This window comes from Pseudophryne corroboree, chromosome 3 (genome assembly GCF_028390025.1).
Source record: "Pseudophryne corroboree isolate aPseCor3 chromosome 3, aPseCor3.hap2, whole genome shotgun sequence".
In the NCBI taxonomy this organism is placed as follows: domain Eukaryota; kingdom Metazoa; phylum Chordata; class Amphibia; order Anura; family Myobatrachidae; genus Pseudophryne; species Pseudophryne corroboree.
In genome coordinates, this window is record NC_086446.1 from 36,719,953 (window position 1) to 36,744,859 (window position 24,907).

Genomic DNA, 24,907 nt, shown 5'->3' on the forward strand with positions numbered 1-24,907 from the left:
TCTATTCCCCATGGTCCTTACGGAGTTCCCAGCATCCACTAGGACATCAGAGAAAAGTGTTTTACCCTGTTCTGCTCCATTTTGAGGAACTTATTCATCAAGAGTGGATTTTAGATTTCACACAGATAACAGTCACTAGTGAGAAAACACTCAATAAGGATATCCACCAAAAATGTATGCTTAGAACTCACTTAAGGTCACCACTATTCCTTATCCAAGTACTTAAGGAATAGCACACAGGAAAATTGAGGACATCTTCAATACCATTTGCACTGATGCAGTGGCCTCAAGTAGGGGTCCAGTTTGGCTTATGCTCGTAAGGCAGTAGAGGTCTCGCAAGCAAATGATAGAGCATCTGGAAACTGTCAGACCAAAATCGTATCTGTTAATTTTGGAGGATCATAACTTTGAGACCTTAGGTATCTGACAGAAGCCAACATTTATGTGGACCTGCTGGGAACTAGAATTGTAACCTCAGGAATGTTGGCATGCCGGCACCTATGACTTTAGGCATGTGAGGGATGATGGGAGGAATCCAAATGTGAAATACAGAATTTTTTATTTGGAGACAGTAGGAGAAATAATGATTTGGATGCTGCAATTTCTGGTCACTAGGATTGATGGGAGTTGGTATGAATATCGGACCTTGCACACACCTCAGTATGTCTTAAAAAAGGTCCTACAAGAACCAAAACGCGTTGACAGGAGCTGTATGCTGTGTCCATCTTATCTGAGACCCTTTTTCCAGGGAGCATATGACTGGATAAAGTCCTGGGACCTTGCTACTATATCCATGCTATGGAATCCCTTGTGACACGTTTTCTGAGTACGCATTTTTTTATCTTTTCACTGTGAAATGTGTCACATTGGAGTCTTCTCCTGTTGTATGCTACTGAAGGACAAGGGAATTAACCATAAGTAGGGTCTGCAGCCCCTAACAGTGCCAGACACCGGTAACACAGTGGGGAGGCAGGGTCTATAGCTCTGTCTGCAGTCACAGCATATAGAAGCCTATAGAGTAAATTGTAAATGTGTCTGTCCCACATTATAGGGCAGAACCTGAGTCCCTCTAAGGAAGACCTATGCTATTGGGGAGGGTAGATGCTAGTATTGGGGAGGGGGGAGCTATATGTGGCAATGACACCAGCACAGAGATATTACCACCAGTGTGTCAGTCACCTGTCACCCCCTTGTGAGGCACCAGGCAGCACTAATAGTAACACTGTTTAATAATGCCTCAGTCACATAAAGGACATCGGTGGTCTACGGAGGAACTCAGCACCCGCCAGTCACCGCCTCCTCTCACCCGGAACAGGTCACACACAGGACTTCCGGCCTATGCGTTCCAACACAATTCCGGTCTGTGCGTTCCAAACGACGTCCGGTCTGTGCGTTCCAAACGACTTCTGATTTCCGCCCTCAGCGTTACACAGACCGGAAATGGTGGGATCTATTCTCTATGCACTTCCGGGTGAGAACGTATCGGAGACATCGCATTGTCTGGGAGCCGGTAATGTAATTATCTGTATTATACAGGGGGAGCAGCCTGTGGTGTACTGTTATTATTATTATTATTATTATTATACAGGGGGAGCAGCCTGTGGTGTCCTGTTGTTTTTGTTATACAGGGGGAGCAGCCTGTGGTGTCCTGTTATTATTGTTATAAAGGGGGAGCAGCCTGTGGTGTCCTGTTATTAGTATTATACAGGGAGAGCAGCCTTTGGTGTCCTGTTTTTATTATTATACAGGAAAAGCAGCCTGTGGTGTCTTGTTGTTGTTGTTGTTGTTGTTATTATTATAATACAGGGGGAGCAGCCTGTTGTTATTTTTATTATACTGGGTGAGCTGCCAGTGGTGTCCTGTTATTATTGCACAGGGGGAGCAGCCTGTGGTGTCCTGTTGTTATTACTATTATAATTCAGTGAGAACATCTTATGTTGTCATGGTTTTATGTTGTTATTATACAGATGGAACAGTCTGTGGATTCTTGTTGCTATTATTTACAGATGGAGCAGCCTGTGGTCTCTACTATAATGCAGGTTTTCATTCTATGTTGTCCAGTTACAATGCTGGAGAGCAGTCTCTGATGTCCCGTTACTGTAATACAGACGGAGAAGTCTCTGGCATGTTGTTGTAATACAGGGGGAGCAGACCCTAGTGAAGCGTTACTGTAATGCAGGGGGGGGGGGGACTTCTGGCGTCACGTTGCTATACAGCAGAGGGAGCTATGGTAACAGGAGTCAGACTGTGGTAGCAGTAATGGCGGGTATACACACCTCACCACTGATGCTGTGTAAGTGGAAGGGACAGCTACGTCTCTTAGGTGCACATCAGTTGTGGTTGTCTCTCGTATCATAAGATCTGTGCTGATAATGATAAATGATGAGTAGTGATACATACAGCATGGTCCCAGCAAGCTCTGTCCTGCTCACATGTCATGGCTGCCAGGGCATGTTAGCACATGGAGAATGATAAGGGCTAGCATGCTGTGGCATCCAGGGTCTGCTGGGAGCTGTAGTGCACCTGTAAGAAAACAGACACTGTACATGAGAAACCATTTTCCATTTAGACAGAAGCTCCCCAGCACAGCCCTCTACCCATGTATAGCTCCCTATTTCCAGATTGGGAGAATCCTCTTCTGGTCCCAGTAATATCCCTGATCCTCACTTACAACAATCTCAGTGCCTGTCACTCCTCTCAGTCTGGCTTTTTCTAACCAATCAGGGCGGATTTTCTCAGACTGACTAGTCTGAGCAAAGCCACTGTTTGCAAGCAATTGCAAGTCATTAGCGCAATGGCTTTGTTATGGGTTGAACTAATCGTCTTGTTTCTTTTATGCAGAGTGAGGATCTCTTCCTTGACATTTATGTGAGTGAGGAGCCAGAGGCTTTAATAAGTCACATGCGGATGAGACAAGTCCTGTATAAATCACTGAGTCACTGAGGATGGAGAAGGACCGTAGACCTATTACTGAGAAGATACTAAATCTCACCCTGGAGATCATCTACCTGCTGACTGGGGAGGTGAGGAGATCTGTGGGTGCCGCAGTGACATCACTTATATCTATAGTAATAATACGGGACATGACTGGGGAGGTGAGGGGATCTGGGAGCGTCACAGTGACATCACTTATATCTATAATAATAATACAGGGACACGACTGGGGAGGTGAGAGGATCTGGGAGCGTCACAGTGACATCAGTTATATCTATAGTAATAATACAGGGACATGACTGGGGAGGTGAGAGGATCTGGGAGCGTCACAGTGACATCAGTTATATCTATAGTAATAATACAGGGACATGACTGGGGAGGTGAGGGGATCTGGGAGCGTCACAGTGACATCAGTTATATCTATAGTAATAATACAGGGACATGACTGGGGAGGTGAGGGGATCTGGGAGTGTCACAGGGACATCACATATCTATAGTAATAATACAGGGACATGACTGGGGAGGTGAGAGGATCTGGGAGTGTCACAGTGACATCAGTTATATCTATAGTAATAATACAGGGACATGACTGGGGAGGTGAGGGGATCTGGGAGCGTCACAGTGACATCACTTATATCTATAGTAAAAATACAGGGACATGACTGGGGAGGTGAGGGGATCTGGGAGTGCACAGTGACATCACTTATATCTATAGTAATAATAAACATGACTGGGGAGGTGAGGGGACCTGGGAGCGTCACAGTGACATCACTTTTATTTATAGTAATAATACAGGGACATGACTGGGGAGGTGAGGCGATCTAGGATCGTCACAGTGACATCACTTATAGCTATAGTAATAATACAGGAACATGACTGGGGAGGCGAGGGTATCTAGGATTGTCACAGTGACATCACTTTTATAGCTATTGTAAGAATACAGGGACATGACTTAGGGGGTGAGTGGAACTTGAAATATATATAGTAATAGTGTACTTTCTATTACACAGGGTTACACTATAGTGAAGAAGACATCTGGTGAGTGTGAGACACCCAGCAGCTGTTCCCGTGTGTCAGGAGGACTGAGCAGGAACCAGAGCTCCATCATGGTGTCTCCATTTCACTCATTGATACTTGAGAGGCACAATGACCAGAAGATCCTGGAACTCACCAACAAGATTATTCAGCTGCTGACTGGAGAGGTGACTGCTGGGAATGGGGCATTATACTGTAACAACAGAGGATTTGTCTGGGTGTTGGCTAGAGAGGTGACTGCTGGGAATGGGACGTTATACAGTAACACCAGGGGATGTGTCTGGGTGATGACTGGAGAGGTGACTGCTGGGAATGGGACGTTATACAGTAACACCAGGGGATGTGTCTGGGTGATGACTGGAGAGGTGACTGCTGGGAATGGGATATTATAAAGTAACACCAGGGGATGTGTCTGGATGATGACTGGAGAGGTGACTGCTGGGAATGGGACATTATACAGTAACACCAGGGGATGTGTCTGGGTGATGACTGGAGAGGTGACTGCTGGGAATGGGGCATTATACAGTAACACCAGGGGACGTGTCTGGGTGATGACTGGAGAGGTGACTGCTGGGAATGGGACATTATACAGTAACACCAGGGGATGTGTCTGGGTGATGACTGGAGCGGTGACTGCTGGGAATGGGACATTATACAGTAACACCAGGGGATGTGTCTGGGTGATGACTGGAGAGGTGACTGCTGGGAATGGGACATTATACAGTAACACCAGGGGACGTGTCTGGGTGATGACTGGAGAGGTGACTGCTGGGAATGGGACATTATACAGTAACACCAGGGGATGTGTCTGGGTAATGACTGGAGAGGTGACTGCTGGGAATGGGGCATTATACAGTAACACCAGGGGATGTGTCTGGGTGATGACTGGAGAGGTGACTGCTGGGAATGGGACATTATACAGTAACACCGGGGGATGTGTCTGGTAATGACTGGAGTGGTGACTGCTGGGAATGGGGCATTATACAGTAAGACCAGGGGACGTGTATGGGTGATGACTGGAGAGGTGACTGCTGGGAATGGGATATTATACAGTAACACAAGGGGACGTGTATGGGTGATGACTGGAGAGGTGACTGCTGGGAATGGGACATTATACGGTAACACCAGGGGGTGTGTCTGGGTGATGACTGGAGAGGTGACTGCTGGGAATGGGGCATTATACAGTAACACCAGGGGATGTGTCTGGGTGATGACTTTATCACTGTGTGTGTCAGGTACCTATAAGGTGTCAGGATGTCACTGTCTATCTCTCCATGCAGGAGGGGGAGTATATAGAGGAACACAGGGGTCTGTACAAGGACGTGATGATGGAGAATCACCGGCCCCTCACATCACTGGGTAAGAGGAGACTGTCATGTACTGTACAGGGGAGAGCAGGTATGGGGATCCCTATATACACATCATCCGATAATCACATATATACACTGTACTCAGTCACTGTGTGTCTCCTACAGATGGACCCAGTAACAGAGATACCCCAGAGAGATGTCCCCGTCCTCTGTATTCCCAGGTTTGTACAGAGGAGAAGCACAGGATCCCACTGGAGGATCAGGTAGTTGGGATTTAGGGTCTCACCAAATAACAAAATCACCTATTTATTGTAAGACGTGTAGAGAAGCTGTGTCTTATACTCTGATATTCTTGGGTTTCATCTCAATAATATCCAACGTTATTAAAGTGTTGTTTTATATTTCTCATACGTCGTAGAGGATGCTGGGGTCCACATTAGTACCATGGGGTATAGACGGGTCCACTAGGAGCCATTGGCACTTTGAGAGTGTGGTCTGGCTCCTCCCTCTATGCCCCTCCTACCATACTCAGTTTAGAAAATGTGCCTGGAGGAGCCAGTCACAGCTAGCGGAGCTCTACAGAGTTTCTCTAGTAAAGTTATTTTTTAGAGTGTATTATTTTACAGGGAGGCTTCGAGGGACTGAGGGGGAAAGTAGTGTCCGCCCTGCGGGGTCTGAGCCACTATCTCCGCTGAGTGGACACTGAGCCCCAGAGGGGATAGATCGCTCCCCGCCACAGGGGTTCGCTCACCCCGGTAGCATGCAGCCGCCGCCACCCCCTTACAGACCCAGAAGATGGCGAGATATGGCGGCACAAGGGTAGGAGCGCAGCTCTGTGTGGCTGCGCTCCGGGAAGGCTCAGCGGCACACAGTGTTGGCGCTATGAGGGGCGTCTTCAGCCAGCGTCTTAATACCCTACACTGGTCACAGACGCTAACCGGAGACTGAATCCCCAGGCTAGCGTCACAATCCTCAGTACACAGATGCTAACAGGGGACGGAATCCTCCGCCTAGCGATGGATCCTCAGGCCAGTATAAAGAATTTGTGCGGAAAGTCTTCAAGGGGCGGAGCTTCTCCTCAGAGCGAACCCAGCAGCGTTCAGTGACATTTTCCTGCCTGCAGTTCCTGTACACAGGCGCTGACAGAGCTGTCCCCTGTGCGGTACCAGGGGGTTGTAGAAGGGGGGGGGGGGGGGAAGGCGGTGACTTAGCTCTGTGTAAACTGTTACAGTACACAGTGGGCGCTGGTAAGGGGTGTCCTTTATCTAAATAGCGTTGTGTGTGGGTTGGCTCCAAACTCTGTCTCTCTTGCCATTCTCAGGGGGGAAACTCTGTCTACCCTCCCCTGTGTGTGTGGAGTGTTTGGGGTCTCCAGTTAGCTATGTCCAGGGACTCTGTATCATATGCGGCTGACGGTATGTCCTCTCAGGATGACCTCATTCCTTGTAATCAGGATTGCACTGTTTTAGCGCAGATACCAGCAAGGGAGCCTGAATGGTTATCCTCTATCAAATCTATGATTTCTCAGATTTCTACTAGGGTTGCACAGAATGAATCTGCAACTCAGGCTTTACAGAACTCTATGGCAGTTTAGTCCGGTTCTGTTACCTCAGGACCCCCCTCTCTAGGTTCCCACAAACGTGCTCCTGCCCAGATTATGCAAGATGACACGGATACCGACTCTGACATGGCAGACGGCGATGGGGATATGCTTAGGGGGGGCGCATCTCTTGCTAAAGGGGTGCAGTTGTGATAGAGGCATTTCAGGATGTGTTGAATATTACCGACACAACACCTGAGCAGGTTGAGGAGGCTTACTTCACTGACAATAAGAAAGCATCGCTAACCTTCCCTGCGTCCAAAGAATGAAATGCTATTTTTGAAAAAGCATGGGAAAACCCGGAGAAAAAATTCCAGATCCCTAGGAAGGTTCTGGTTGCTTTCCCCTTCCCTGAGGATAGAAAGAAATGGGAAAACCCACCTATAGTGGATGCATCTGTATCCAGACTATCGATAAAAGGTGATTTTACTGGTTTTAGGCTCTACCGCCTTAAAGGAGCTGGCTGATCACAAAATTGATACTATGCTCAAATCCATATACACGGCTTTAGGCGCGATACTACGTCCTACTATTGCCTGTGCATGGATATCCAAAGCTGTAGTAAAGTGGTCAGGCACGTTACTTGAGGATTTGGATACAATGGAGAAATGTGATGTTGAATTGTTTTTACGTAACATTCAGGATTCGGCAGGATTTATGGTGGAATCCATGAAAGACCTGGGTTCAACGGCTGCAGGAATTTCTTCCATGTCTGTCTCAGCTCGTCGAGGACTGTGGCTGCGCCAGTGGTCTGCTGATGCGGAATCCAGTAGAGGTGTGGACCCCTACCCTACACATGTCAGGCTCTCTTTGGGAAAGCGTTGGATGCGTGGATCTCCACGACTACAGCGGGTAAGTCACCTTTTCTTCCCTCAGCTTCACCTGCTACAAAGAAACCTTTTTCTTCAACTGCATCACAGTCCTTTCGGGTTGCAAAACCAAGAAAGGGTAAACCGTCCAACACCACCTTTAGAGGAGGTCGACCAAAATCCAAGAAACCTGCTGCTTCTGGTTCCCAGGAACAGAAACCTGTTTCAGGTATGCCAAAGTCCTCAGCATGAAGGTGGACCGTGCGGCCTGGAGGTAGGGCCGGTGGGGGTGAGACTCAGACATTTCAGTCACGTCTGGGTGTCGTCCAGCCTAGATCCCTGGGTACAAGATATTGTGTCCCAGGGGTACCGGCTGGAATTTCAAGATCTTCCTCCTCACCGGTCTTCAAGTCAGGCTTGCCAGTTTTGTCGGCAGATAGGGCTATCTTACAGGAAGCCATCCAGAGGTTGGTGGAGGAACAGGTTATTGTACCAGTTCCTCCCCAGATGCAAAACAGGGGTTACTATTCGAACCTTTTCGTGGTACCAAAAACTGGATGGTTCGGTTAGGCCCATTCTGAACTTAAAATCATTAAACTCCTTTCTGAGGGAGTTCAAGTTCAAAATGGAGTCTCTAATGGCAGTGATATCAGGTCTGGAGGAGGGGGAATTCCTGGTATCCCTGGATATCAAGGATGCGTACCTCTACATTCCGATTTGGCTGCCGCATCAAGCTTATCTCCGATTCGCACTGTTGGAATGTCAGTTTCGGTTCCAGGCCCTGCCATTCGGCCTCTCCACAGCACCGAGGGTATTCACCAAGGTGATGGCGAAAATGTGGTTCTCCTCCGCAGACAGGGGGTGAACATAATTCCATATCTGGACGATCTGCTGATAAAGGCATCGTCCAAGGAGAAGCTGTTACGGTCTATAGCTCTCACGACCCAGCTTCTCAGGGAACATGGTTGGATCCTGAATCTTCCAAAATCACATTTGGAACCAACCAGGAGGTTGTCCTTTCTGGGAAGGATCCTCGACACGGAAGTGCAGAGGGTGTTTCTTCCAGAGGAAAAAGCGTTGGTGATACAAACAATGGTCCGGGATGTCCTGAAGCCAGCCCGGGTGTCGGTACATCAGTGCATTCGCCTTCTGGGGAAGATAGTGGCCTCTAACGAGGCTCTGCAGTACGGGAGGTTTCATGATCGGTCCTTCCAACTGGATCTCCTGGACAAGTGGTCGGGATCCCATCTACACATGCACCAGAGAATACGTCTGTCGCCAAAGGCCAGGATTTCACTCCTCTGGTGGCTGCAATTACCTCACCTTCTGGAGGGCCGCAGGTTCGGGATTCAGGACTGGATCTTTCTAACCATGGATGCAAGTCTCCGGGGCTGGGGCGCAGTCACTCAAGGGGAAACCTTCCAAGGAAGGTGGTCCAGTCTGGAAGCCGGCCTGCTGATAAACATTCTGGAACTAAGAGCCGTCTACAACGGTCTTCTACAAACGGCCCATCTTCTAAGAAATCGGTCCATTCAAGTGCAGTCGGACAATGTAACAACAGTGGCTTACATAAACCGACAGGGCAGAACGAAGAGCAGAGCGGCAATGTCAGAGGTAACAAGAATAATCCTCTGGGCAGAAAAACACACATTGGCGCTGTCAGCAATCTTTATTCCGGGAGTAGACAACTGGGAAGCGGACTTCCTCAGCAGATACGATCTCCATCCAGGGGAGTGGGGTCTCCATCCGGAGGTGTTCAAGGAGGTAACAGATCTATGGGGCGTACCCCAGATCGATATGATGGCCTCTTGTCTCAGCAAGAAACTTTGGCGGTATTGTTCCAGGTCGAGGGACCCGCAAGCAGTGGCGGTGGACGCTCTTGTGACTCCATGGGTGTTCCAGTCGGTATACGTGTTTCCTCGACTTCCACTCATTACAAGAGTTCTCAAACTCATAAGGAGAACAAGGGTTCAGGCAATCCTCATTGCTCCGGACTGGCCAAGAAGGGCTTGGTACGCAGATCTTCTGGATCTACTGCTCGAAGCGCCGAGGCCTCTACCTCTTTGGGAGGACCTGCTGCAGCAAGGGCCGTTTGCCTATCAAGACTTACCACGGCTACGTTTGATGGCATGAAGATTGAATGCCAGATACTAGCTCGGAAGGGCATTCTGAGCAAGGTTATTCCTACCCTGATACAGGCTAGGAAAGGAGTAATGTCAAAACATTACCATCGTATTTGGAAAAAATATGTATCTTGGTGTGAGTCCAAGAAGTTTCATACGGTGGAGTTTCAAATGGGACGGTTTCTCCTCTTCCTGCAAGCAGGTGTGGATATGGGCTTGAGGTTAGGATCCATAAAGGTCCAAATTTCGTCCCTATCCATTTTCTTCTAGAAACGGCTGCCCTCCCTGAGGTTCAGACTTTTTTGAAGGGAGTTCTGCACATCCAACTTCCCTTTATACCGCCTACGGCGCTTTGGGATCTTCACGTGGTGTTGCAGTTCCTCCAGTCGGATTGGTTTGAACCTCTACAGGAGGTTGAGGTCACGTTTCTCACATGGAAGGCTGTCACTTTGTTGGCCTTAGCTTCTGTTAGACGTGTGTCGGAGTTGGGGGCTTTGTCATGTAAAAGCCCATACTTGATCATCCATGAAGATAGAGCTGAGCTTTGAACACATCAGCAGTTTCTTCCGAAGGTTGTGTCAGCATTTCATATCAACCAACCTATTGTGGTGCCAGTTGCGACTGACTCCTCAATTTCATTAAAGTCCTTAGATGTTGTAAGGGCTCTAAAGATCTATGTGAGGAGAACTGCTCATCCCAGAAAATTGGACTCTCTGTTTGTCCTGTATGATCCCATGAAAATTGGGTGTCCTGCTTCTAAGCAGACGATCTCTCGCTGGATCAGTTTCACTATCCAGCATGCATATTCTACAGCAGGATTGCTGTGTCCTACGTCTGTTAAGGCCCACTCTACTCATAAGGTGGGTTCTTTCTGGGCGGCTGCCTGGGGTGTCTCTGCATTACAACTCTGTCGAGCAGCTACTTGGTCGGGGTCGAACGCGTTCGCAAAGTTCTACAGGTTCGATACTTTGGCCTCTGAGGACCTTAAGTTTGGTCAATTGGTTCTGCAGGAGCCTCTGCGCTCTCCCTCCCGTTCTGGGAACTTTGGTACATCCCCATGGTACTAATGTGTACCCCAGAATTACCTACCGGTAAATCCTTTTCTCGTAGTCCGTAGAGGATGCTGGGAACCCGCCCAGCGCTTCGTGATCCTGCAGTGGTTATTTCTTTTAGTACTGCTTAGTTCTAGGTTAAGTACTGTTTTGTTACTCGGTAAGTAATTTTGTTCAGCCGTTGCTGATGTTTCAAGTTAGTTAGCTTGGTTTGCCTTGTGTGTGAGCTGGTGTGAATCTCGCCACTATCTGTGTAAAATCCTCCTCTCGAAGATGTCCATCTCCTCGGGCACAGTTTCTAGACCGGGTCAGGTAGGAGGGGCATAGAGGGAGGAGCCAGCCCACACTCTCAAACTCTTAAAGTGCCAATGGCTCCTAGTGGACCCGCCTATACCCCATGGTACTAATGTGGACCCCAACATCCTCTACGGACTTACCGTTAGGTAATTAAAATCCTATTTTTTTGTGTACATTGGTGTAAAGCCATCCTTGTACTCTTATTTCCAATCCTGACTTATAGGAGGTGAAAGCTGAATATCCCTTTACTTCATGGAAACTTGGTTGAGTGGGTAATATTGGCTGCCTTGTAGACACTGAGTTCTGCGGCCTCTCCCGTTCCAAGAGGCCTCTATGAAATATCCAGTACTGTCTGAACACCCTTTATTTTAGCCCAACATTACACCGGATCACTTTTCCTAGAATAATTGGCAAAATCCGCTTAACTCTCTACTACAGCAAGATCCGCCCAGAAAAGGTGATCTCATTAGCTTACAAACGACTCCATGTTCACTTGGACCACATGGTTTGATGAGTTTGGTGTGGGAGAACTTGGCTGACACGCACAGAACCTTGACCTCAACCTCATTGAGCACCTTTGGGATGAACTAGAATGGAGATTGTGAGCCAGGCCTTCTCGCCCAACATCAGTGCCTGACCTCATAAATGCTCTACAGAATGAATGGGCAGAAATTCCCACAGAAACACTCCAAAATCTTGTGGTAAGCCTTCCAAGAAGAGTGGAAGCTGCTATAGGTGCAAAAGGGGGGACCAACTTCAATGTAACGACATTGTATTATTTGAATACAATGTCATTACAGTCCCTGGTGGTGTAATGGTCAGGGAGAGTTGTTCTCTCGTTGCCGATTTTCGGTATGCTGCGATTTGTTGCAAATTGCGCATGCGCAATGCACGCAGGGCGCATGCGCTCAGTTATTTAACTAAAAACTTAGCAGTTTTGCTGTGGATCCTGCAGCGCTTTTCAGTCGCACTGCTGATAGGTGAATGATTGCCAGGAAAGGGGCTTTTCTGGGTGGTAACTGAGCGTTTTCCGGGAGTGTGCTAAAAAACGCAGGCGTGTCAGGGAAAAACGTGGGAGTGTCTGGAGAATGGCTGGCCGAACGCAGGGCGTGTTTGTGACGCAATCTGTGAGTAGGTCTGGAGCTACTCAGAAACTGCAAAGAATTATTTATTAGCAGTTCTGCTAATCTTTCGTTCGCAATTCTGCTAAGCTAAGATACACTCCCAGAGGGCGGCGGCCTAGCGTGTGCAATGCTGCTAAAAGCAGCTAGCGAGCGAACAACTCGGAATGAGGGCCATAGTGTATTTTATCTCTTCAGAATGGGGTGGTTGGAGGGGCTCGAGAAAAGGGAGGCCTAAATAGATCAATTGATTGAATACTCTCTACTACTATACAGATTTTCACGTATTGTATATTTGAGAACAGTGACTTAATTTACTTATGAAGAATATGGACTGACGGAAACATGCTATAATTGTATTCTTTATTGTAACACTCATTGCTTTAATAAAAACAGTTTTCTTCTTCAGTGTCCATAGATATCTACAGGGATAACCTTGGGGTCTGCTGGTGGAGATCAGGACAGCTCCCAGAATGCACTGGGCACTCTCCCCTCATACCCCACCCACAGCTCACGCACTTCAGTTTTTGTTTGGTGCCAGCAGGAGCTGGTCACCGTTTTACAGTGGGGCTGCACTGCGCAGCCTAAGCTTTTTCTTTTTTCTGTATTTACATGTTTTTTCTTTTTCTGTTTGAGCAAGCAGTGCTAGGTGGTCCTTTGGATGCCGATGCTGCTGCTCCATGAGCCCCGTTGGCACTACGTCTCCAGCCACAGTGACGGTCTTTTTCGTGGGGACTCCTGCACACCCTTTGCTAGCAGGGCACACAGGGAACCCCAGGACTGCCACCAGAGCAGGGGGGGGGGCGACGACATGTAAGGTGTGTTTCTGCTTGCGGGACCCACGATCCTCTTGTTATGCTCTACTGGAGTCAGTCAGCCCCCCTCCCCATTTCCAGCACAAGAGAGCCTCCTTGGGCTTCTTTTTCCCATATGCTGGCCAAAATGGAAGACCATATTGCAGCCCCGGCTATAGCCCCCCTATGGGTCTGCCTGCACAATTACTGCAACAAATGTATTAAACCTATACCCTCATGGATGGAAATGTACCCGTGCCTACTGCTTCTACTACCAAGCATAGTGTTCCATCGTTCCAATCTACCACACTCTCCGATTCTGAGGAAGCTTCTACTGAGGCAGAAAATGCAGGACTCTCTGATGCTGACTCCACCTGTGGGGAGGAAGAGGTTCAGTCAAAGTTTAATGTGGCTGCTTTGGTGAGAGCGGTTAAGTTCACCCTTCAATTGGAACATGGAGAATCGGAACCCAAGGCAAAAAGATCCTTTATGTAAATGCCAGAAAGTAGTGGTGGCAGAATTCCCCCACTCAGACCACTTCACTGAGGCTATGGGCGAAGCAGGAGAAACTCCTAGCAAGAAATTCCATGTGCCTAATGGGGATTTAGCTAATATTTAGCTAATATTCGTGCGTTTGGGATACTGACGCAAAAATTCTGACATGCGAAATGCAGACGACACTCGCCACAGCTATTCCCACTCGCTCACCCTTTTATCCATTGCCGGCTACTGATTGTACTAAATGGGAAAATCCCCCTATTTTACCTCTCCCTACAGTGTCTTCCCTGAAGGAGTTACCAGATAGACAGTTAGACGCATGTCTCAAGTCTTTATACACACTTACAGGGGCCACTTACAGACCAACCATGGCTACGGCCTGGGTGGCTAAGGCTATTAAAAACAGTTTCCCCTCGGAGGTTAACAAAGAACAACTGTCATACATTGCTGACATCAGGGAGGCAGCCCTAGATACGGCCGTTCTGTCCTCCAAGGCTTCGGCTAGCTCTGTAGTAGCCCGCGTCATTGTTTGGCTTCTCTCCTGAAACGCAGACTCAGACTCTAAGAAGGCCCTGGAAGCCCTACCTTATACAGGTGAATTTCTTTTTCGACCAGAACTAGACAAAATTGTCACTAACCTGGCAGCCTCTAAAATGGCTTGTCTAGCCTCTCTACGTGGCCTCAGACTTCTTCCTTTCGGTCCTTTCGCCCTCAGGACAAGGCCAGACCTTCCGTAACCTTCTGTCACATTCCATAAAGGCCTCTAAGCCCAAAACCAAACAAGCCTGGGCTGCTAGAAGTCCAGCCGCCAAGCCCGAGGATAAACCCTTAGCCTGACAGGGCGGGCCTCCTCCGGGGGATCCCAGGGTGGGAGGCCGACTTCTTCAGTTTGCCCATTCTTGGTGTCAGGTCACAACAGACGCCTGGGTACAAGAAGTGGTCTCCCACGGGTACACTCTCTCCTTTCTGAGGCGTTCTCCCAGACAATATTTTTATACTTGTCCTCCAGCAGACCTCAGCCAAGCCAAGGATCTAAGGATGATTATTCACTCCTTACTACAATCAGGTGTGATAATGTCTCAATGGGGCAAGGGCTTTCAACGCTCTTTTTGGTTCATATGGAAACCCTCTGTTCCATTGTCCAGGATATGCAGCCTCTGGACTTTATGGTCTCACTGGATATACAGGATGCTTACCTACATGTACCTATAGTGCCCTCTCGCCAACAGTACCTAAGGTTTGCTGTTCTCTATCAACATTTCCAGTTTCAAGTCAGCCCTTCTGCCTTTCCAAGGCCCCACAGTATTTACCAAACTCATGGCCATTATGGCTGCTCAGCTTCGTCGACAGGGAATCAGAATTCTCCCTTACCTGGAAGGCCTCCTCATTCTGCCACACTCTCCAGAGGTCCTTAGCCATCATCTCCAGGTGACCATGACATTCAGAATCACGGTTGCCTGATCAACTGGCCCAAGTCCTCCCTCATCCTGTCTCAGAAGATGTTACATCTTGGAACTCTGCTAGATGCTCAGGTGCAATGCACCTTCCTGCCTCCTGAGACAAGATTGCAGCATTACTTCTACACATACGCATGTTGCTCCACAGTCACAGGGTATCTATTCACTCCGCCATGCAGACCCTGGATTCCATGGTATCCACCTTCGACAGGGTGGAATACGCCAAATTCTACTCCAGGCCTCTATAACGCCTGATTCTCACCAGGTGGACAATGGTACTGCCTCAGGATGTTCAGGTGTCTCTCTAGTCATGGCTGCAAACCTCCAACCTGGACAAGGGATCTCCCTTCTGGATTCTGGACTGGGTTCTTCTCACCACAGATGCCAGCGTCTGCAGGTGGGGAGCTGACACCATCAGTCACTCCTTTCAGGGCCATTGGACCCCAGCAGAGAGGGCTCTCCCAATTAACATCCTTGAACTTTGAGTGGTTTACAGAGTGCTCACTCTGGCTCAGGACCTTTTTCAGGGTTCTCCGGTCCAAGTCCAGTCAGGCAATGCCACGGCAGTGGCTGACCTCAATCATCAGGGAGGCACTCGCAGTGCCTTCACAATGAAAGAAGTGGCACAAATTCTTGCCTTGATGGAATGCAATCTACCAGCCATCTCCGTGGTGTTCATCCTGGGAGTCCTCAACTGGGAAGCAGACTTATTCAGTTGCCAGGATGTGCACTCTGGAGAGTGGTCTCTACATACAGAAGTATTTAAGCTTCTGGTGGACAAATGGGATCTTCCGGAAGTTGACTTCATCGCCTCCAGACACAACTACAAGGTACCTGTGTATGGGTCCAGGGCGAGGGATCCAGACGCCATAACAGTCCAATGGCTCTTCTGTCTAGCATATCTTTTCCCTCCTTTAACTCTCATTCCCATAGTACTACGCAAATTCAAGAAGGAAGGTGGCACTGTGATTTTCATTGCTCCAGCATGGCCCAGTCTCCACTGGTTCACGGATCTTCAGAGTCTCTCCATAGATGTAAACATTCCACTTCCTCTATGACCGGACCTCTTGTCACAAGGTCCCTGTCTACACCCGTTCCTAGCTCATCTGTCTTTGATGGCATGGCTCTTGAGTCATCCATCTTATGGGATAAGGGCTTCACCCGGTCTGTGATTCAAACTATGCTCCGAGTGCGGAAACCAGTGTCAGCTTGTATCTATTACCGCATATGGCACTCTTTCAGTGGTGCGCTCAATGATACTATGATCCTCTAGTGTTCTTGAGTTCTATGTTCCTTGCATTTCTGTTAGCTGGCCTTGACACGGGACTCCGCTTTGCTTCTCTTAAGGTTCAAATCTCCGCTCTATCTGTCTGGTTCCAGAGAAGAATTGCTCAGTTGCTGGATGTTCATACCTTTCTTTAAGGGGTACTCCGAATTCAGCCTCTCTTTGTCCCTCCAGTGGCTCCTTGGGATTTGTGTTTGGTTCTACACGCTTTGCAACAGTCCCTCTTTTGAACCGTTGGCCTCGTTTGACCTCAGATGGTTAAACGCAAAGACTCTTTTTCTTCTGGCAATCTCTTCAGCACGCAGGGTCTCCCCGACTTTTGAGCACTCCCATGCTGCTCCCCGTTTTTGATTTTTCATCATGACAGAGCCGTCCTATGGACCAAACAGGGCTACCTCCCTAAGGTGGTATCCAGCTTCCATCTTAACAAAGAAATTGTTCCGGCCTTCCGTGCACCTGGCCTCTTCGCGGGGGAGGCCTCCTTGGATGTGATCCGTGCTCTACAAATCTACGCAGACCATACTAGTTTCATTAGGAAAACAGATTAACTCTTTGTTTTCTATGGATTCCACAAGGGTGGTTGGTCAGCCAACAAACCCTGGCTTGTAGGCTCCGCCTGACCATCTCACATGCTTAAGCGCAAGTTGATCTTCCAGTACCAATTACAGTCCTCTGCTCACTCAACTCGCTCTGTGGGACCTTGTGGGCAGCCCAGCGTGGCATGTCTGCTGGACAACTGTGCAAGGCATCTACATGGTCTTCTGCCCACTCGTTTCTTAGGTTCTATGCCTTTGATACGTTTGCCTCTCGGGATGCATCCTTTGGCCGCAGTGTCCTCCTTTCAGCCTAGAAGCATTCCCTCCATATTTCAACTGTTTTTGGACATCCCCAAGGTTAACCCTTTTTTTCTTTTTCTTTGAGGTCCATAGGATCCACAGGACACCTACCCTGACGCACATGGCTTCAATGGGTTTCTCTTCTCGGTCACCAGTTCCTGTCTCCTGTTTGTGAGAGTGTGTTTCCTGTATGTACCATCCTTCCTTCTCTCCTCTCTAGCTCCTGCTTTAGGCTTGTTAACTAAAACCGAAGTGCCTGAGCTGTGGGTGGGGTATGAGGGAATAGGGTCCAGTGTATCCTGGGAGTTTCAAAGAAGCTTGACTGTTCAGTACCTGTCCTGGGCTCCACCAGCATTCCCTGAGGTTATCCCTGTGGATCCTATGTTCCTCAAAGAAAAAGAGTTAACAAAGAAAAGTTTTACCATAACTCTTGTTTTTTTGTTTTTTTTATTAGTGTGAAGACATCACTGATATTAAGACAGAAGATGTAGAGGGAGAAGAAGAGACGTATGTGACTGATATTAAGGCAGAAAATCTAGAGGAAGAAGAGACGTATGTGACTGATATGAAGGCAGGAGATACGAAGGGAAAAGAAGAGACGTATGTGACTGATATGAAGGCTGAAGATATAGGAGAAGAAGAGACGTATGTGAGAGGTGATCAGCAGTGTAAGGAGGAGGAAATCTCTACAGATATCAGCACAGGTGAGTAATAAGCACTTAATAAAAAACAGAGTCACATATTCTCCTTGCTCAGTTACTATAGGGCAGTACAGCTGGTATAATAGAATTACTGCGGCAGTGAGGTCATGGGATCATTTCCCACCATGAGCTCAACTATGTGGAGTTTGTATATTCTCCCTGTACCTATGTGGGTTTCCTCCCGCAATCCAAAAATATACCGGTAAGTTAATTGGCTCCCAACTAAAATTAGCCCTAGTGTGTAAGTGTGGTAGAGAAAATAGAGTGTAAGCTCCACTGGGGCAGGGACTGATGTGAATGGCCAAATATTCTCTGAAAAGCGCTGCGAAATATGTGTGCGCTATATAAATAACTGATAATAATAGTAAATATTTTCTCTTCCTGTCTGGGGAACACAGGCTTACACTTGGGTATTAGACCAGATGCTGGGTACTGGAGGAAGCACCTAACTAGTTACCATCCTGAACGGATGATTCCTGCCCTATGTACACCTTTTAATTCAAGTTGGAACTCTGCTTTAGATGATGTGCCATTGGAGCATTGGTGATATCATTTTCTATAGATTTAAAGTTCTGCGGCGCCATTGTAGGAGTTACCACAATCGCTAGTATGATGAACGGCAGTGATCTGTCGCTGGTCATCCTCAGCCCACTCCCTTAGCAGGAATTCCCAGTGGGATCAGCAGGGAATCCGGTGAGCACTGTGTCTGCAGCAAGCCTCTCTGAGAGTTTATGGTAGGGAACCCCATCTCATGTATGGGATTATTTTCTCTGCGTCCAACCATGAACTTAACCGCTGTCAAAGAAACCTTACAGAGACACGTGGTGTGGGTAACAGCTTAATAGTTTTCCTGCCCTCCTGTAGGGGTCAAGAGCTTTGCACGCTATAGGGCAGTTTGGAATTGTTTGCTAAAGTTTGACAGGCAGACGTCCATTGCCCAGGCTAGGAAAAATAACTATGACTGTCTGAAGCTGCCTCCAAATCCTTTTCTGGTTGGGTCCATCTTTTCCCTTTTTCGGGATGCGTATCTATGATTTGTCTGGAATCTGGTTCAGGGTAATTATGCCCCTGGTAGATTGTCCCACCAGAGGCATTTTTGCTACTTTCCTTCCAAGAGACCCTATCAGGAGGTAGGCATTCACTCAGGAAATCTAGTCTCTCCTGTGAGAAGTCATCACTGAGGTTCTAGATTCACAGTGAGATTTTTAGTGCATTGCTCAAACCAGTGTGAAAACGGAATCTTTCTTTATAAGACCAATCCTGTGCTGGAGGTTGTTCAACAACCTCATTTTCAGGAGAGGTCTGTCATACATTCTATGGTGGCTTTGTTCAGAACGATCCACCTTGCCTTTGAACTACAGCTTTCTGGACCTCCTGTTTGACGAATACCACATGGGGTTCATTCCAGGGTCCAAGATCAAGGCCCCACAGTCAGATGTACATCTTAGACATGTGTCTGTTTCCCTCTTGGTACAATTGCTTGGGAGACTGGGGGGACCTTGTCAAAGAAATACCGCTTGTACAGTTCCACTCTGAAATTGTCTCGTTACAGGGCAGATCCTGTATTGGAAAGCCAGTTTTTCTGGTTTTGGAGGTGCATTGCTTGTGTCTCCAGCTCCATGGTTGTTGGTCTCAGGAGAAGACTTTTCTTCTCTTCAGCACTCTGGGGTTGCGGGGGACAACTTATGCCCTCGGTGGCGCTCAAGAGAGGGCACGTGTCACTCAGATCTCATATTCCTCCTAGAAGAGACCTTCTTCACCCAGATTACAGTTACTTGACATTGATGACATGGCACTTGAAGCCAATAAAGGAAAGGAGTCTTTCTAGTCCAGTCATCTAGACTAGGATTAGAGGATGAAAGCCTACTATGGCTAGGATTTGCCACCTATTGTTCAAGGCACACATTATATGGTGTGAACACTGTGGATTCTTTGCTGCCCAGATCACTTTTCTGCCTCCACCCCCTCAACTTGGAGATTTAGACCTTTATACAGGTCGTTGTCCATACAGTAGCATGAAAATGTTTTTGCTCCTTCCTGATTGACAATTTTAAAGTTGTAAAAATAGTGAAAACAAAACTGAACATAACACAACCTAAGTAAGCACAAAATACAGTTTTTCAATTCATTTTTTTAATTTATTGAAAAAGTTATCCAGCACACACACAACATCCATGTAAAAAATAATTTGCCCATCCATGTATGGCTTTCAGCTAGTTGGTCCCTCCTTCTCAGGAACCCTTGCTTCTATAGTCCCTGGACCTCTGGTGGTAGATAATCCAGTAGCCTCACTGGGTCCCTGGAAATACAATGACAGGTGTTCCTTGCTGGATAGACTCCTGGAGACCTCATCATCCAGGCTGTTGTGGCGTTTATCCTAGCAATTCGACCCTCCATTTCTCCTGAGGTTCAGGATGTTTCCTTGATCAATTCAAAAAAGAACCAGGTGCCCTATTTCTCTTCCTCTTCGCAGTTGGCAAAAATTGGGTGAGACCTGACACGTTCTGAGGAGATTTAATTGTAACCTCACCTTGGAAGATGTCTTGGGCATCTGGGCACCTAGAGTGGATGTCCCTATTGACCTTCTTGCTAACACCACAACTTGTCCTTCAGAACCCTGTGTTCTTGAAGACAGCACTGATAGAAAATGTGAAGGGTTTTTGGTGCATCAGGTATAGCTCTCCGACCCGTTCTATTGGCCGCTTGAGTCAATAAAGTGGTTTAGCGGTGTACTTAACTGAATGGGGAGAGTTTACATTCGGAATCACCTGGAACTCTTGACCTTTTATTGCATTATCTTGCCAAGAACATGTAATACAGTAGACATGTTTGTACAGAGTTTCCAAAACTCCACCATTACAGTCTAGGTTTTAAGGATATTCATGCTTGAGTCTAGATAGTTAAATCAAATTGACAGAGGTACTAATTAAGTCACCTGTGCATAAGCATGGATATCCTTATAAACTGGACTGTAATGGCGGAGGTTGGGAAATTCTGTATTACAGAAAAGTGTCCATTGACACGTCTTTGAATGTCTCCGCATCAAAGGAGCATGAATGCTTGGGTTCATTAATCCAACCTTTTCCACAAAAACCAGAACAATGAACTGTGGGCCTGATTCTGAGTTGTTATTAAAGTAAGAATGAGCACGTTACTGTGCATCTTGGTAAAATCTGGTTGCCCAGCAGGTGGGGGCAGATTTAAAATGTACAGAGAGATTTAGATGTGGGAGGGGTGTGGTCAAATCCAGAACTAAATGGCAATGTAAAAATAAAGCTGTCCAGCATTTGTAGGCTACATGCAAAAGCAGCCAGTATTTACCCTGAATTACATTGTCTTAATGGATTTGCTCCACTGGCATTGCAATATGGTTTGTTTTCACCGGGATCTTTCTTTGGGGGCTTTACAATCGCAGCACTAAGATAAGTAAATCCTGTAACACAGCGTCACGGAGACATTGATAGACAAACAGATACTCGGTTGTAATGGGCTTAGTATGAAATACCTCCAGTCAGAATACAGACATTTAAAATGTCGACAGGTCAAAAAGTTAACACAAGTTTTTGATTGTTTTTGTTATGTGTGTATTTGTCGACATGGACACCGTATAAGTGTACCGCGTCTGCTCGCCATGCTTCGAGCACGGTGCCTCGCGGCGCTCAGCACACTATTATATTCCCCCTCCAGGTCCACTGGGATGGTAAAGTATGAACAAGTCGTTTTCAATGAAAAAATCGTGAAAACGTATGTCGACTTTTTGACCTGTCGACATTTTAAATGTCTGTATTTTGACCTTGTCGACATTTTAAATGTCTGTATTTTGACCTTGTCGACATTTTAAATGTCGGTATTTTGACCTTGTTTGGATTTTGACCGTTGGTCAATGGTTATCGGTATTTTGACCGTCGGGATTTTGATTGTAGGTAAATTGACCGCATTCCCCTGTGATATATAATTTTATTCACAATTTCTGTTTCTGTGAAGAACTACTTCCAATTTTTACATTTATGATATTTTATTGTTTGGGTTCAGATAAATGGTTTTATACAAATGTAAGTTGTATTTTACAAGATTGAGTTGTTAGATACAGCTCAAAGAAAGAGATGGAGGTGCACTAAAACACTTATTATTTCCTTTGATAGGTTTTATCAAAGTTTGTAGGTTGTAAAATTAGATGAAACAACTGAACATCTTGATCTCACTAATGGTATGATAATTTCCAGCAGATGGACACAAACCCGGGAAGGCCTCGGAAGAAGATCTCAGTTTGCCACCAGATTTAAAAAAAGAAGAAAACAACAAAAAAGATTCTTTAGGAGACCTCCCTATTACCCTAAATATACACCCAGTACCTCACTGTGCTCCTAAATCATCTGATCCCCCTAGTCATGAGCAATTTTCTCCTAACATCTCAGTTAATGCTACATATAGTACAGCTCATACACACGTTAAAATATTTCCATGTTCTGAATGTGGTAAATGTTTTAAACAGAAGGCAGGTCTTGTTGTACATGAGAGAACACACACAGGTGAGAAGCCATTTCCATGTCCGGAATGTGGGAAATGTTTTACACAGAAATCAAAGCTTGTTATTCATCAGAGGCGTCATGCGGGTGAAAAGCCATTTCCATGTTCTGTGTGTGGGAAATGTTTTACCAACAAATCAGATCTTGATACACACTATAGAATTCACACAGGAGATAGACCATTTTCATGCTCTGAGTGTGGAAAATGTTTTATACGGAAATCAGATTATGTTACACATCAAAGAAGTCACACAGGTGAGAAACCTTTTCCATGTTCTATGTGTGGGAAATGTTTTACCAACAAATCAGATCTTAATAAACACTATAGAATTCACACAGGGGAGAGACCATTCCCATGCTCTGAGTGTGGGAAATGTTTTTTACGGAAATCATATCTTGTTACACATCTGAGAAGTCACACAGGTGAGAAACCGTTTCCATGTACGGAGTGTGGAAAATGTTTTCAACTGAAATGTAATCTTGTTACTCATCAGAGAGTTCACACGGGTGAGAAGCCATTTCCATGTTCTGTGTGTGGGAAATATTTTACACAGAAATCATATCTTGCTATACATCAGAGAAGTCACACAGGTGAGAAGCCATTTCTATGTTCTGTGTGTGGGAAATGTTTTACACAGAAATCATATCTTGCTACACATCAGATGATTCACACAGGGGCGAAACCATTTCCATGTAAAGAATGTGGGAAATGTTTTACAAAGAAATCAATGCTTATTACACATCAGAGAAGTCACAGGTAAGAAGCTTACAGTATATCAATAAGCTGAAAGAAATATAAAAGCTCTAGTTACTCAGTACATTAATGTTATAATCTAGTTAGCATCATCAGATACGGTTGGAATATACATCAGCAACATAAGATTAAAACAGATCTCATGTGGAACATATATCCGTTTCCTGTTCGATAATAGCATCCCTCTCCACAATAATAAACCATTTTCTCTGACGTCCTAGTGGATGCTGGGAACTCCGAAAGGACCATGGGGAATAGCGGGCTCCGAAGGAGGCTGGGCACTCTAGAAAGATCTTAGACTACCTGGTGTGCACTGGCTCCTCCCCCTATGACCCTCCTCCAAGCCTCAGTTAGATTTTGTGCCCGGCCGAGGTTGGAGGCACACTAGGGGCTCTCCTGAGCTCTTAGAAAGTTATAGTCTTAGATTTTTTATTTTCAGTGAGACCTGCTGGCAACAGGCTCACTGCAGCGAGGGACTAAGGGGAGAAGAAGCCAACTCGCCTGCTTGCAGCCGGATTGGGCTTCTTAGGCTACTGGACACCATTAGCTCCAGAGGGATCGACCGCAGGCCCAGCCTTGATGTTCGGTCCCGGAGCCGCGCCGCCGTCCCCCTTACAGAGCCAGAAGCAAGAAGAGGTCCGTAAAATCGGCAGCAGAAGACTTCTGTCTTCACCAAGGTAGCGCACAGCACTGCAGCTGTGCGCCATTGCTCCTGTCACACACTTCACACTCCGGTCACTGAGGGTGCAGGGCGCTGGGGGGGGGGGGGGGGCGCCCTGAGGCAGCAATAAAAACACCTTGGCTGGCAAAAATACCACAATATATAGCCCCAGAGGCTATATATGTGGTAAATACCCCTGCCAGATTCCATAAAAAAGCGGGAGAATAGGCCGCGGAAAAGGGGCGGGGCTATCTCCTTCAGCACACTGGCGCCATTTTTCCCTCACAGCTCCGCTGGAAGGAAGCTCCCTAGCTCTCCCCTGCAGTCTACACTACAGAAAAGGGTTAAAAAAGAGAGGGGGGCACTAAATTTAGGCGCAGTATACATTATATAGAAACAGCAGCTATAGGGGACATAACTCAGTTAGTCCCTGCATTATATAGCGCTCTGGTGTGTGCTGGCATACTCTCACTCTGTCCCCCCAAAGGGCTTTTGTGGGTCCTGTCCTCGTTTAGAGCATTCCCTGTGTGTCTGCGGTGTGTCGGTACGGCTGTGTCGCCATGTTGAATGAGGAGGCTTATATGGTGACGGAGCAGAGGCCGATATATGTGATGTCGCCCCCTGTGGGGCCGACATCAGAGTGGATGGATAGGTGAAAGGTATTAACCGACAGTGTCAACTCCTTACATAAAAGGGTGGATGACGTAACAGCTGTGGGACAGCCGGCTTCTCAGCCCGCGCCTGCCCAGGCATCTCAAAGGCCATCAGGGGCTCAAAAACGCCCGCTCTCTCAGATGGCAGACACAGATGTCGACACGGAGTCTGACTCCAGTGTCGACAAGGTTAGACATATACACAATCCACTAGGAACATCCGTGACTTGATCCCGGCATTAAAAAATGTGTTATACATTTCTGACATTAACCCAAGCACCTCTAAAAATGGGTTTTAGATTTGGGGAGAAAAAACAGGCAGTGTTTTGTTCCCGGTATGGGCCTTTGGAGAGAGCAAAGGACCAAAAGTGTTTTGTTCCCCCATCAGATGAATAAATGAAGTGTGTGAAATTCCCCCGTTAAGAAACTGGTAATTTCTAAAAAGTTACTGATGGCGTACC

General features: G+C 46.9%; 1 protein-coding gene across 1 annotated transcript in view; it reads left to right on the forward strand.

Moving 5' to 3' along the window:
- LOC135054642 (zinc finger protein 271-like) overlaps positions 1–23,376 on the forward strand; it is a 131,346-nt gene extending 107,970 nt beyond the window's left edge. The window contains exon 7 of the mRNA XM_063957872.1: positions 22,382–23,376. Within this exon, the coding sequence (XP_063813942.1) occupies positions 22,382–23,139 (758 nt within the window). The 3' untranslated portion in view covers positions 23,140–23,376. The remainder of the gene's footprint in view (positions 1–22,381) is intronic.
- Positions 23,377–24,907: the final 1,531 nt, after the last annotated feature.